Here is a 13,985-nt window from a genome sequence, read left to right as displayed (position 1 = left end):
ACATTTAAAAAAAAATAAAAAAACTTTATGGGCTATACAAATAAATCATCTACAAAACATTTATGCAAAGAAAAAATGAGTGTATAATGTCCCTTTAAGGTATTTTTAAGTCCTGTAATAGTGCAGGTTTCGCTGAAAGTGGCAAGATGGTCTATTACAACATGTCTCAATCCTGAAAGCATTGGGCTATAGTGCGGTCTCGCCGCTGGTAGCGAGAGCTGCTCTTTTTAACCCCTTCAATTAGGCTGTCGTTAAAAGGCTAAAGGGGCAGTAAACATCTTAAGATTTTTAGATAAATATTTTAGTTATGCGCAATGAAAAAACTTTGCAATATACTGTATTTATTTTGCCCCTTTTTCATGTACTTTCGCTCTCAACATTGAGTTTTTGTTTTTTTTAATTCTCAGAAAATACAATGCATCCTGTTGAATTATCAAGGCTCTCTCTGCTATATATCTGTCCCCAATTGGCTTGATCAGATAACAACTGCAAACAATGCACTTTATACTGACTTTAGGACTGTGGCTAGCCTTGTCAATTGATAAACAAATGTAGTAAAAAGGATTTAAAAATTTGTTTTAACCCCTTCCTGCCTGTACTTATTTGTTACAAATCGGAATAAAGTTCCGATGTAAACAAATAAGTAAAAAATTGAAATCATGCGATCGTACATGCGATTGCCTGATTTCAATGATGGGATTGGGTCTGGGAAGAGTGCCTATGATACTAGGCACGCCCTCCAGCCCGCGATCCCAGATGGAAATCTGCAGAGGCTTCAGGACAGCAGAATGGCTAGAACATTCCATGCCGTCCTAACGGTGCTGAAGCCCAGCGCGGTTAGGACGGTATGAAACGGCCCAACGGCGGGAAGGGTTAAAACATTTAGACTTGACTGATATGTAATTCTACAACACAATAGAAATGTATTGAAATTACAAGGTGTTTACTGTCCCTTTAACTATATTATAAGATGGACTAATGCGAACAAATAATATTAAACTAAATATATTGGTGACAACTGGTAATTGTCTTGTTTTGTTCTCTAGGTGCTACTAAAGGCTGCACAGTAACGGCAAAACAGAACGATTATCAGGAAGCAGTGTCCTTGACAGCAATTAAATTGTCGTGCCACTTTACAGCTGAGGGATGCTCCAAAAATATAAATATTTATTGGTTTCGCTACCTGAGCTCTCAACATGAACCCGTGTGCAACAGAGAATGTAAACCCAGGTTCAAGACCACCACTGTAGACCGCACAGCTTTCCTGGAAATTAGCAAGTTGGAAATCAATGACAGTGCAATATATATTTGTGGCATAGAAAACAGCGAATCAAACGCTACCACATCAAAAGTTACAGGTCAAGGGACCATTCTGGTAGTGACAGGTGAGTTGCAGCAATCCAAGGGAGGTGGAATCCAGAAACCCTCATTTTTTCTTTCATGATTCCGATAGAGATAATGTACTTTTATTATCTACTTTGCTCAGTTCTCTTGGTATTCTTTGTTGAAGAGCATACCTAGGTAGGCTCAGGAGCTGGGAGCTATCTGCACATTTATGTCATTGGCTTACAGATGTGTTCAGCTAGCTCCTAGAAGTGCATTGCCACTCCTTCAACAATGGACTGAATACCAAAAGAATAAAGCAAAATTGGAAAAAGTTGTTTAACCCCTTAATGACAACTGACGTACCAGGTACGTCATGCATTAACAACCAGTTAATGACAATAGACGTACCTGGTACGTCAGTTGTCTAAGAGTGTGCTGGAAGCGATCGCAATTGCTTCCAGCAGCTCTCAGGGTATTGCAGTGATGCCTCCATATGGAGGCATCCTGCAATACCTTTTCAGAAGACTCCGATGCAGAGAGAGTCACTCTGTGGCCCTCTCTGCACCGGTAGCGATGGTGCCGGTTCATTGGTGGGTGGGAGCATATCAGGGAGGCGGGTGGGCGGCCCATCGCTACCCGGCATCCGGTTCCTGTAAGTGCTATGTGCACGCCGGGTGCCGGGAGCGTGCGGGGGCGCGCGATTAGCTGGCCACTGACACCAATGAGAAAGGAAGAGGGGGGAAAAATGAATTAAAAATAAATAAATATATAAGGATCTGGGAGGGGGAGGAGGTTGGGGTATTGTGGGGGGCTGCTACACTACAGAAAACATTAAAAATTGCAAAAAAAAAACACTTGTTTTTGGGGCAAATTGGGTACTGGCAGACAGCTGCCAGTACCCAAGATGGCGGCAATTAGGTAGGGGAGAGGGTTAGAGAGCTGGGGGGGGGGGGATCATGGAGGTTGGGGCTAAGGCAGGGGTCCATCACAGCTAAAACATTTTATTTTTTTTTATTAAAAAAAAGAAAAACTCCTTTTATTTAGTACTGGCAGACTTTCTGCCAGTACTTAAGATGGCGGGGACAATTGTGGGGTGGGGGAGGGAAGAGAACTGTTTGGGAGGGATCAGGGGGTGGGATGTGTCAGGTGGGAGGCTGATCTCTACCCTAAAGCTAAAATTAACCCTGCAAGCTCCCTACAACCTACCTAATTAACCCCTTCACTGCTGGGCATAATTTACGTGTGGTGCGCAGCAGCATTTAGTGGCCTTCTAATTACCAAAAAGCAATGCCAAAGCCATATAAGTCTGCTATTTCTGAACAAAGGGGATCCCAAAGAAGCATTTACAACCATTTGTGCCTTAATTGCAGAAGCTGTTTGTAAATAATTTCAGTGGGAAACCTAAAGTTTGTGACAAAATTTGTGAAAAAGTGAACTTTTTTTTTTATTTGATGACATTTGGCGGTGAAATGGTGGCATGAAATATACCAAAATGGGCCTAGATCAATACTTTGGGTTGTCTTCTAAAAAAAAATATATACATGTCAAGGGATATTCAGGTATTCCTGACAGATATCAGGGTTCCAATGTAACTAGCGCTAATTTTGAAAAAAAGTTGTTTGGAAATAGCAAAGTGCTACTTGTATTTATGGCCCTATAACTTGCAAAAAAGTAAAGAACATGTAAACATTGGGTATTTCTAAACTCAGGACAAAATTTAGAAACTATTTAGCATAGGTGTTTTTTGGTGATTGTAGATGTGTAACAGATTTTGGGGGTCAAAGTTAGAAAAAGTGTGTTTTTTTCAATTTTTTCCTCATATTTTATATTTTTTTTTATAGGAAATTATAAGATATGATGAAAATAATGGTATCCTTAGAAAGTCCATTTAATGGCGAGAAAAACGGTATATAATATGTGTGGGTACAGTAAATGAGTAAGAGGGAAATTACAGCTAAACACAAACACCGCAGAAATGTAAAAATAGCCATTGTCATTAAGGGTAAGAAAATTGAAAAATGGTCCGGTCATTAAGGGGTTAAAAATGTTGGGTTTCATGTCCTTTTAAAGGGACAACACCTTGTAATTACAAAATGTTTCTGCAGTTTTACAATAGATTAACATACCAGCAGAACTGAATGTTTTTAGAACTTATTAACGCCTCGTTTGTGGCACTTTCCTGACTTGGAGGAGCTATTTTTGTTACTGTGCTTTTAAAAAGGGTAAATCTAATGTAAAAGTAAATTTATGCTTACCTGATAAATTAATTTCTTCTATGGTAAGACGAGTCCACGGATTCATCCTTTACTTGTGGGATATTATCCTTCCTAACAGGAAGTGGCAAAGAGCACCACAGCAGAGCTGTCTATATAGCTCCTCCCTTAGCTCCACCCCCCCAGTCATTCGACCGAAGGTACAGGAAGAAAAAGGAGAAGCTACAAGGTGCAGAGGTGACTGAGTTTAAATCAAAAAAATATAATCTGTCTTAAAATGACAGGGCGGGCCGTGGACTCGTCTTACCATAGAAGAAATTAATTTATCAGGTAAGCATAAATTTACTTTTCTTCTATAAAGGTAAGACGAGTCCACGGATTCATCCTTACTTGTGGGATACAATACCAAAGCTACAGGACACGGATGAACGGGAGGGACAAGACAGATGGTTAAACAGAAGGCACCACTGCTTGAAGAACTTTTCTCCCAAAAATAGCCTCCGAAGAAGCAAAGGTATCAAATTTGTAAAATTTGGAAAAGGTATGAAGCGAAGACCAAGTCGCAGCCTTACAAATCTGTTTAACAGAAGCATCATTTTTAAAAGCCCATGTGGAAGCCACCGCTCTAGTAGAGTGAGCTGTAATTCTTTCAGGAGGCTGCTGTCCAGCAGTCTCGTATGCCAAACGGATGATGCTTTTCAGCCAAAAGGCAAGAGAGGTAGCCGTAGCTTTTTGACCTCTACGATAGAAGATTAATATCTATGGAATGCATAGGTTCAAACGGAACCCCTTGAAGAACTTTAAGAACTAAATTCAAACTCCATGGCGGAGCAACAGGTCTAAACACAGGCTTGATTCTAACTAAAGCCTGACAGAACGACTGAACGTCTGGAATGTCTGCCAGACGTTTGTGCAGTAGAATTGATAAAGCAGATATCTGTCCCTTTAAGGAACTAGCTGATAGCCCCTTCTCCAATCCTTCTTGGAGAAAGGACAAAATCCTAGGAATCCTGATCTTACTCCATGAGTAGCCTTGGATTCGCACCAATAAAGATATTTACGCCATATCTTATGATAAATTTTCCTGGTGACAGGCTTTCGAGCCTGAATCAAGGTATCTATGACCGACTCCGAGAAACCCTGCTTGGATAAGATCAAGCGTTCAATCTCCAAGCAGTCAGCCGCAGAGAAACTAGATTTGGATGCTGGAACGGACCTCGAGTCAGAAGGTCCTGTCTCAGTGGCAGAGTCCATGGTGGAAGAGATGACATGTCCACCAGGTCTGCATACCAAGTCCTGCGTGGCCACGCAGGTGCTATCAAAATCCCCGAAGCTCTCTCCTGTTTGATTCTGGCAATCAAACGAGGAAGGAGAGGAAATGGTGGCAACACATAAGCCAGGTTGAACAACCAGGGTACTGCTAGAGCATCTATCAGTACTGCCTGAGGATCCCTTGAGCTGGACCCGTAACAAGGAAGTTTGGCGTTCTGACGAGACGCCATCAGATCCAATTCTGGTGTGCCCCATTGCTGAATCAATTGTGCAAACACCTCCAGATGGAGTTGAAAGCACAACTGTCCTCGACAGGTATAGTTGTACGCTTAGCCAGGGTAGAAATAGCTCCCTCCACCTTAGGGACCGTCTGTCACGAGTCCCGCATGGCGTCAGATATGGGAAACATTTTCTTAAAAGTAGGAGGGGGAGCGAACGGAATACCTGGTCTATCCCACTCCTTAGTAACAATTTCCGAAATCCTCTTAGGGACCGGAAAAACATCAGTGTAGGCAGGAACCTCTAGGAATCTGTCCATTTTACACAATTTCTCTGGAACTACAATAGGGTCACAATCATCCAGAGTCGCTAAAACCTCCCTGAGCAATAAGCGGAGGTGTTCTAGTTTAAATTTAAAAGCCGTCATATCTGAATCTGTCTGAGGGAACATATTTCCTATGTCAGAAATCTCTCCCTCAGCCAGCAAATCCCTCACTTCAGAACATTGTGAGGGTACATCGGATATGGCTAATAAAGCGTCAGAGGGCTCAGCGTTTGTTCTCACCCCAGACCTACTGCGCTTCCCCTGCAACCCAGGCAGCTTAGATAAAACCTCTGTGAGGGTAGTATTCATAACTGCGGCCATACCTTGCAGGGTGAAAGAATTAGACGCACTAGAAGAACTTGGCGTCGCTTGTGCGAGCGTTAACGGTTGTGACACTTGGGGAGAATTAGATGGCAAAACCGGATTCTCTTCTGACTGAGAATCATCCTGCGACATACTTTTAGTAGCTAAAATATGTTCTTTACAATTTATTGACCTTTCAGTGCATGAGGGACACATTCTAAGTGGAGGTTCCACAACGGCTTCTAAACATATTGAACATTGACTTTCCTCAATGTCAGACATGTTGAACAGGCTAGTAATGACTACAAACAAGCATGAAAACACTTTATTTAGTGGAAAAAATAATCTTAAAAAAAACGGTACTGCACCTTTAAGAGAAAAAAAAAAAAAAGCATACACCTTCTGCAAAACAGCCTAAATATGCACCAAAATTTTCAAAATTTTGTATGTAGACACAATATAGGTAGTTAAGATTGCACCACAATTTTTTTTAACAATTAACCCCTTAATTTGCAAACCGGATCGAAAATAGGCCCAGATCCGGAAAAAAAACACTCAGCACCTTGCCACAGCCCTGCTGTGGCCCTACCTGCCCTCAGGGATCGAAAATGTGGGGTAAAATCTTTGATTTGGCCCAAAACATACACCAGGGCCCTCAAGAGTTAGAGTTTGCTGATAAAAATAACTGCGCATCTGAGGCGCGGAAATAGGCCCCACCCATCTCACTCGATGTCTCCACAGCCTTAAAGAACCGCACCAGAGCGGTTATAACTAGCCATGTGGGTTCTGAGACCCAAAAGTTAAGCCATGTGTGCCCTTAATAAAGTTTGCCCAAAACGTTATTGCCCACAAAAACGTTAAAGCACTCCCAAATCAAAAAACGTTTGCTCACAAACATTTGCAATTCAGTGTCAACCATATTTGTAATTGGCCCCATATGCAAGCTAAGTAATGCCTTTCTTTTAGCTCTAGGATTACTGCTTACCCTTACCCTCCTGGGTATAATGTCAGCCTTTCTGAAATACAGTCTCTCCAGAAAAATATGACTGAACATACCTCATTGCTGCATAGCATGAAACCGTTCCTCACACTGAAGTTTCCTGTACTCCTCAGCCTCTGTGGGAACAGCAATGGATCTTAGTTACAAACGCTAAGATCATCATCCTCCAGGCAGCAGTCTTCATCCATCTGCTGCCTGAGAGTAAACAGTACACACCGGTACCATTTAAAATAACAAACTCTTGCTTGAAGAAATTTAAAACTAATGTTTTATCACCTCTTTCACTTTACCCTTCCTAGCACTTAGAGTAGGCAAAGAGAATGACTGGGGGTGGAGCTAAGGGAGGAGCTATATAGACAGCTCTGCTGTGGTGCTCTTTGCCACTTCCTGTTAGGAAGGATAATATCCCACAAGTAAAGGATGAATCCGTGGACTCGTCTTAGCTTTATAGAAGAAAATCTAATTTTACATATGCCTTAATTATGTAAACTTTGTAATGTACTTTCATAATTTATTTTCTCTGCTTGTAATGTAATTTAAATTGTGATCTTACCAGAGAGGCTGGAGTGCATCTGGTAGAATTTACAGTCCTAAAGAGTCCTGACTTTGCAACCTGCTACACAGTGATTGCTTGATCAGCACAGGAACTTATTTATATCTTAAAAACTTAACTGTCCATTGTACAGGTTGTGTATATGCAGATTTACATGACTAAGTCTATTAGAGCATTTTATAATACGTACATTTGTTTTTCTCCTATTAAAGTGCCATAACAGCAAAAAAAAAAATTAAATTTAAATTACATGCTTTGACAAATTAGCTATTTTTTTTTTTTTTTTTTTTTTTTTGTAAGACTAGCAATCCTGCACTACTGTGTTTAAAAACAGAGTAAATTATCTCTCAGGACTCAGAGGACTGCTGGCCAAAAACAGAAACCGTTGCAGATCCAATCCGCAGCGCTAGTTGCACGTGAGTCATGTGACTAGAGTTGCTAATTGGATTAGCGTTGGTTTCCATTCGGTACTTTTTGACACAAACGGTTAAACACATAGTAGGGCAGGGTCACTAAACTTAAAATTACACTTTTTTTTTTACTTTTTTTTTTTTTTTTTACTATTATGGCCTTTTAAGTAGACACAGAAACGGTTTACTTTTTAATCAATAACGGTGGTAAGTACACTTACAAATGTTATTAGTTGGTCTTACTATGCAAGGAACAAACACAATAAACCAATTTAATTGAGCCAAAATTAAGATCTAAATAAAATTAGTAAAAAAAGAGAAGAGAATAATGCTCAGGAACGATCCGGTCACCCAGAATGCACCGCTCAGGAACGATCCGGTCACCCAGAATGCACCAGCTGTATAGAATACAGATGCATTTATCTGCATGATTGTTAGATAGTTTATGATCAATCATTAGAACATACGTAAGCAGAGATGCAATGCAGATAACTGTTTTTATATTTCAGACAAGCCGAAAATCGTGGTCACCACCGAATGCACAGGGCTAATTGTTTTCTGCACCCTGCTATTTATTTACAATCTAGTGGTCATTTTGATTTATGCATTTCGGGTAAGTCTCTTCTATTTAAGTAATCCTATAGCACAGAACTCCATTCTGATCAATCAGAATTCCATTATGAAGTGCATTATAGGGCTTTTTATGGGATTTATTTTTTTAATTCCCTGCTAACTGTTAAGGCCTCACCTTGAGTATGGAGTGCAGTTCTGGAGAACAATCTCTAAAAAAGACATTGTAGAATTAGAAACAGTTCAGAGAAGGGTCACAAAACTAATAAAGGGAACAGAGAATTTAGACTATGAGGAGAGGTTAGCCAAGCTGGGTCTGTTTCTCTAGAAAAAAGGCACTTGAGAGGTGATATAATTACTTTATATAGAGAGTTAGTGGAAGCTCTGCTTATTCTAAGGCACTTGTTTGTGTGAAGAGATCACAATTTAAGGCTAGAGGAAAGTAGATTTAATCTCCAGCAAGTTGCAAAGTACACTTTTTTCACTGTAAGCGCAATTAAAATTGTGAAACTCATTGCCTAAGAAGGTAGTGAATGACAATACCTTACATAAATGTAAAAAACATAAATTATGACTTACCAGATAATTTACTTTCCTTCGATACAGGGAGTGTCCACAGCTGCATTCATTACTTGTGGGAATACAGAACCTGGCCACCAGGAGGAGGCAAAGACACCCCAGCCAAAGGCTTAAATACCTCTCCCACTTCCCTCACCCCCCAGTTATTCTGCCGAGGGAACAAGGAACAGTAGGAGAAATATCAAGGTGAAAAAGGTGCCAGAAGAAAACAATTTTAAATTTAGGGCTGCTCACAAGAGAGCACGGGTGGAAGCTGTGGACTCTCCCTGTATTGAAGAAAAGGAAATTATCTGGTAAGTCATAATTTATGTTTTCCTTCTAAATACAGGGAGAGTCCACAGCTGCATTCATTACTTGTGGGAAATAATACCCAAGCAACAGAGGACACTGAATGCTAATGGGAGGGTACAAATAAGAGGCGGCCCAACAAGGAAGACTTCTGGTGGGAGGGACAACGAAGCGGCAGCACAGATAGATAGCTCCAGTCCCGGCCGCATCTAAAGTAAGCCTCATTACCAGGGCCGACTTTCCCCACGCTAATTTCTTACTGGGCAGGCACCTTTGGTATTGCGCCAGTTGATTACATAGCGTGAAGGGCACTTGGACATCAGCCCTTTCCCCCGGAGGGACAGAACAAAGAAGAGCGGAGCTACCTGGCGCCATCTTGAAAACCGGGAGACTCTGTGCAGCAGTGTTACGAAGCAGACCTCTGAAGCTGCAAGATACACAGGGACCCACTAACTGCAGGGGATAGCAATCATTGGAACAGGGTGAGCCGGGCAGCATATTGAGGGGCCCTGTCACAAGACATACTGACAATGTGTGTATAACCACCATCTTTGCTCCTTGTGGGTGCTCTGAGCACATCACAAAGTTTGTGCCCTCTCCGGCTGGGCATACTAAGCATCCCAACTTCATTGCTTATTATACCCTGCAAACATATCTGGGTATTTGATTAGGGGTATGCTTGGAGAGGTGGCGGGGGCAGAAATATAAAAGCTGTGAAGCTCATTTAAAGTAGGGCACCAAGGTTGCGACAGAACAGAGACTACAGACCTCACTTTAAGGGCAGAGCTCAGTGGCTGGGTGCCATTTAGTGTGCTGCGTATAGTGGTCAGACACAAACTGGCTTGAACATCTTGCTTGACATTTTCTTTGGACTGCCTGCCTCATAGATGGGGATTTGATTCTGAGTAGACGAGCACACTGGATTTGGCTCCTCATAATTTTATTATTTCATGCAAGCAAAATACTGGCCTGTAGGATTCCATGAAAGGGGATAAATATTTTCAAAAACTTTCTCCTGCTGTTAAAGACACCATGAGCCACAAGGGGAAATCATCAGACAGAAAACAAAGGCAGACTGTTGAAATACACCATGAACAACAGATCATAAGTGACCATGCTGCTCAGGCTGTTGACCAAATTTCCTTATTACAAGAGCTTAAATCCTTTTTCCTCCCAAAAATGGAATCCTTACAATCAGGGGTGGATACCCTAACATCTGAGGTGCGGCAGTTCTCATCAAGATCGAGCTCCGCGGAAATGCGCATTTCCGATGTGGAGGATAGACAGACCAGCCAGGGAGTCTCTCTCAAGCAACTTGTCAAACAAAATCAATTGCTCCAGGACCAGGTCGAGGACCTGGAAAACAGAAGTAGACACAATAATCTCTGCATAGTAGGCGTACCGGAATCTGTTAAAGGAAAAGATCTCCTGGAGTTCACAGCGCTGACGTTCCCAAGGATCCTGACATCTTGCCCATCGATGTGGAAAGGGCTCGAGCGGGCACTTGATCATCTTAAGTCTAGACCCAGACAGGTCATCTTCAAATGTTTAAATTTTCAGGAGAAACTAAAGATACTACGTGCTTATAGAGCCCGCAAGGAAATCATCTATGAAGGCTCACGCCTCTTGCTCTTTCAGGATTTCTCGATGGAAGTCACCAAGCAGAGAAAAGACTTTGCTCTCCTCTGCTTACAGCTTCATGAGTAGGGTCGCCAGGTGGCTCTACTTTACCCAGCAAAGTTACGCCTACAAACAGTCCACGGAGTCAAGTTTTTCCACTCTCCACAGGCGCTCCAAAGCTATCTTGCAATGGAAAATCATCAACCTCCGCCATGACAGAACATCTAGACTCCAGGACCGACTTATAACATCCAACAGAATGAAACAAAGATGGAGGTCTCTTCCTTCTATGAGCTCAGCTCATCTCCCACCTTTTGGTTCCACCAGAGGAGAGGGGGAGTGCTCATTGGGGGCGCACAACCCTGGAAAGGGGTTTTGTTTGGGAGTCAGCTGATCCCGTTTCGCATAGACTCTCAACAAAAGACTGTTTTAGAAGTTTAGATGAGTATATTGTTTATTGTTATACAAATTGTTTTGTTAACCCTTTTGTTTGCAGGTAATTTCCATAATGATACTTTAGGATTCTTGAGGAAGCAGAGGTGTACACCCCTTTGCCACCTTCGGACAGGTTTTTGCCAGTTCCGAGGGAGCAAATCACCGGCCTCACTGGATATTGTTCAATTTAGCATAAAAATAAGTATAGCTGCCTTTCCTTTGAATCTTCTGAGTTTACTACTAAAGTGGTTATGGATTGTGTTGTTATTGATATGCATAGGTTTGTCTAGTATAATTAATCTGAGCAGGCTTATGCTAACCCACCTTTATCGAAATTGGCAGATTTTTGCTTTCAGGTGGATCATCGTAATTAGACAAAATTTTAGAAAAACCTGTTTTTTTTTCATGGCTGAGTATTCTCAACTTCCACACTTACTGGTTCTAACACCCATTTCCTGGTACTTAAATGTAAGTTACCTGTCAGAGGGTGGGTGCTTTGTGTTGTCCACCTTCCTAACCCCCCCCCCCCCATTATATATATATACACTTTTTTTTCGTGCCTCCTCTTCCTCTGTCATATAAAGCACTCCTTTGATCAATTATGTCTCTAAAGCTTGTCACATGGAATGCGGGAGGTATCAACTCTCCCATAAAGCGCAAAGCAATACTTACCCTTTTGAGACGACAGGGAACAGACGTTGCGTTCTTGCAAGAAACTCATCTGACCGATGTAGAACATCTCAAGCTTAGATCAGACTGGGTGGGTCACGTAGAATTTCTATCACACACTAGTGCTAGTAGGGGTTTGGCCATTGTTTTCGGTAAATGTTTGACTACTCACATTAAACATGTACAAGTTGACAGAGAGGGGAGATTTCTGTTGGTACAAGTACAGATTAACTTCATGGACTATACACTAACATATATGCCCCTAACCATAAATCAATAGACTTTTGGAATACTCTTATGAAAACCCTGCTGCCCCACATGGGCTCAAACCTAATACTGGGAGGTGACTTTAATCTCACTCCTTCGCACACTATGGACAGGATGTGGCTACAGACCCCAGTAATTAGAGACCCTAAGACTAAGTATAAAGCCAGGTATGAAACCAAAATTTTTGACATGCTTGAGTCAACTCTGGATATATGTGATATCTGGAGACTATTACACCCAGAAGGCAGAGACTTCTCCTGTCTTTCCAAGGCCAAATCCACCCTATCTAGAATTTACCTTTTTTACTCTCCAACTCCCTGACCAATAAGGTCCAGCAATGTTGCATACGTGATATAGTGCTTTCTGACCACGCCCCAGTTGAGTTGGTTTTGGGAATCAGGGGGCCATGCCCTAACAGAAATATCCTAAGATTTCCCACATATTTAGCTTCCTCTGCAACTTTTGTAAAATTCCTAACACAATGTTGGACGGATTACTACTCTGACAATATAATCCCCAACTTTTCTGGGAAACAGCCAAGGCGGTGATCTCGGGCTCCATAATTTCCTACACCTCCAACATTAAGCATAGAACTCAACAAAGGTATAACGGCCTGAGCAAAAAATTGGGACAAGCCTATTTAGCATTTCGCCAATCCAAATTACGAGATGCTTACAATACATACATTGCGGCAAAATCAGAATTTGACGCATTCATGACGCAGCAGGCCACTTCTGGTCTGTTGCGTTCGGCAAGTAAATATTATAGCTTTGGCCCGAGATCGGGAAAACTGCTAGCGACTAACAAAACCTAAGACAGCAAAATCCAATGTGGTTGCACTGCGGTTTCAGGGTAGGACTTTTCAGACACCAGACGAAATTGCTAAATGTTTCGCAGACTATTACTCGCAGCTTTACACTAGACAACAATCCGGACCCCCTGAGACACAAGCTTCCGTCTGGCAGTCAATTAAGCTTCCCCAGTTAACACAGGAGCAGATAGCGTACTTGAATGCTCAGATTACCCCTGATGAGGTCAGATACATTTTAAAATATCTACCTGTAGGCAAAGCGGCAGGCCCGGACGGGCTGCCGACTGAATTCTACCGGATTCTCCAGCCACAAATCATTCAGACACTACAATACTTACTTTCAAGACGATGTGTCCCCTCACAACTCTTTGCCGCTGCCAACATTACTCTTATACCCAAACCAGGGAAAGATCCTTCCATGCCAGACTCATAGCGCCCTATCTCCCTGTTAAACACTGACTACAAAATCTTCATGAAAACCTTGGCCAATAGACTGAAAACCATACTTCCATCTTTACTTCACCCGGATCAAACAGGTTTTGTATTTAAATGTTCCTCGGTGGTAAATTTACGCAGAGTTTTACATGTGATCAAACATTACTGGACGAAGGGGACCGGGGGTGGGGCGAATGACATACCGGAGGCCTTCCTGCTATCGCTTGACGCAGAGAAGGCCTTCGGTAGTGGACTGGATGCATCTGACCAACACCATGCAAAAATTTAACTTCAAGGGCCCTATTTTGGATATTATTCATAAAATTTATAACTCCCCGACTGCTCGAATCCTGACTAATGGTTTGTTTTCCCCTGACTTCACCCTACAAAGAGGCACCAGACAGGGATGTCCTCTATCCCCCTTGTTATTCGATCTTGCACTGGAACCACTGGCAACGAAACTGAGGCAGATCTTCCCTGGTATAATGATCCAGGGAGTTCCTCTGCATTTAGCACTCTATGCAGATGACATGCTCCCGTTTGTAGAATCCCCATCTGTATACATACCCCATATACTGCAAACTATCACAGATTTTGGTGGCTTCTCGGGGTATAAAATAAATACCGCTAAGTCAGAAATATTGTGGTTACGCAAGCACCCTGATTCCATGCACAAATACCCGTTCAAGG

The 13,985-nt window shown here is 42.0% G+C and overlaps 2 protein-coding genes across 4 annotated transcripts in view; one reads left to right on the top strand and one right to left on the bottom strand.

The window, feature by feature from the left end:
* METTL9 (methyltransferase like 9) overlaps positions 1 to 13,985 on the bottom strand; it is a 107,958-nt gene that overhangs the window by 43,023 nt on the left and 50,950 nt on the right. The window lies entirely within an intron of this gene.
* Positions 1 to 13,985, top strand: part of IGSF6 (immunoglobulin superfamily member 6) — a 47,204-nt gene that overhangs the window by 19,538 nt on the left and 13,681 nt on the right. Inside the window, exons 2-3 of the mRNA XM_053694860.1 lie at positions 1,047 to 1,385; positions 8,131 to 8,234. Coding sequence (XP_053550835.1) covers positions 1,047 to 1,385; positions 8,131 to 8,234 — 443 coding nt within the window. The remainder of the gene's footprint in view (positions 1 to 1,046; positions 1,386 to 8,130; positions 8,235 to 13,985) is intronic.

This window comes from Bombina bombina, chromosome 11 (assembly GCF_027579735.1).
Source record: "Bombina bombina isolate aBomBom1 chromosome 11, aBomBom1.pri, whole genome shotgun sequence".
Taxonomy (NCBI): Eukaryota; Metazoa; Chordata; class Amphibia; order Anura; family Bombinatoridae; genus Bombina; species Bombina bombina.
The sequence above is the reverse complement of the archived record's forward strand: the minus strand, read 5'-3'. Positions and strand labels throughout refer to the sequence as shown.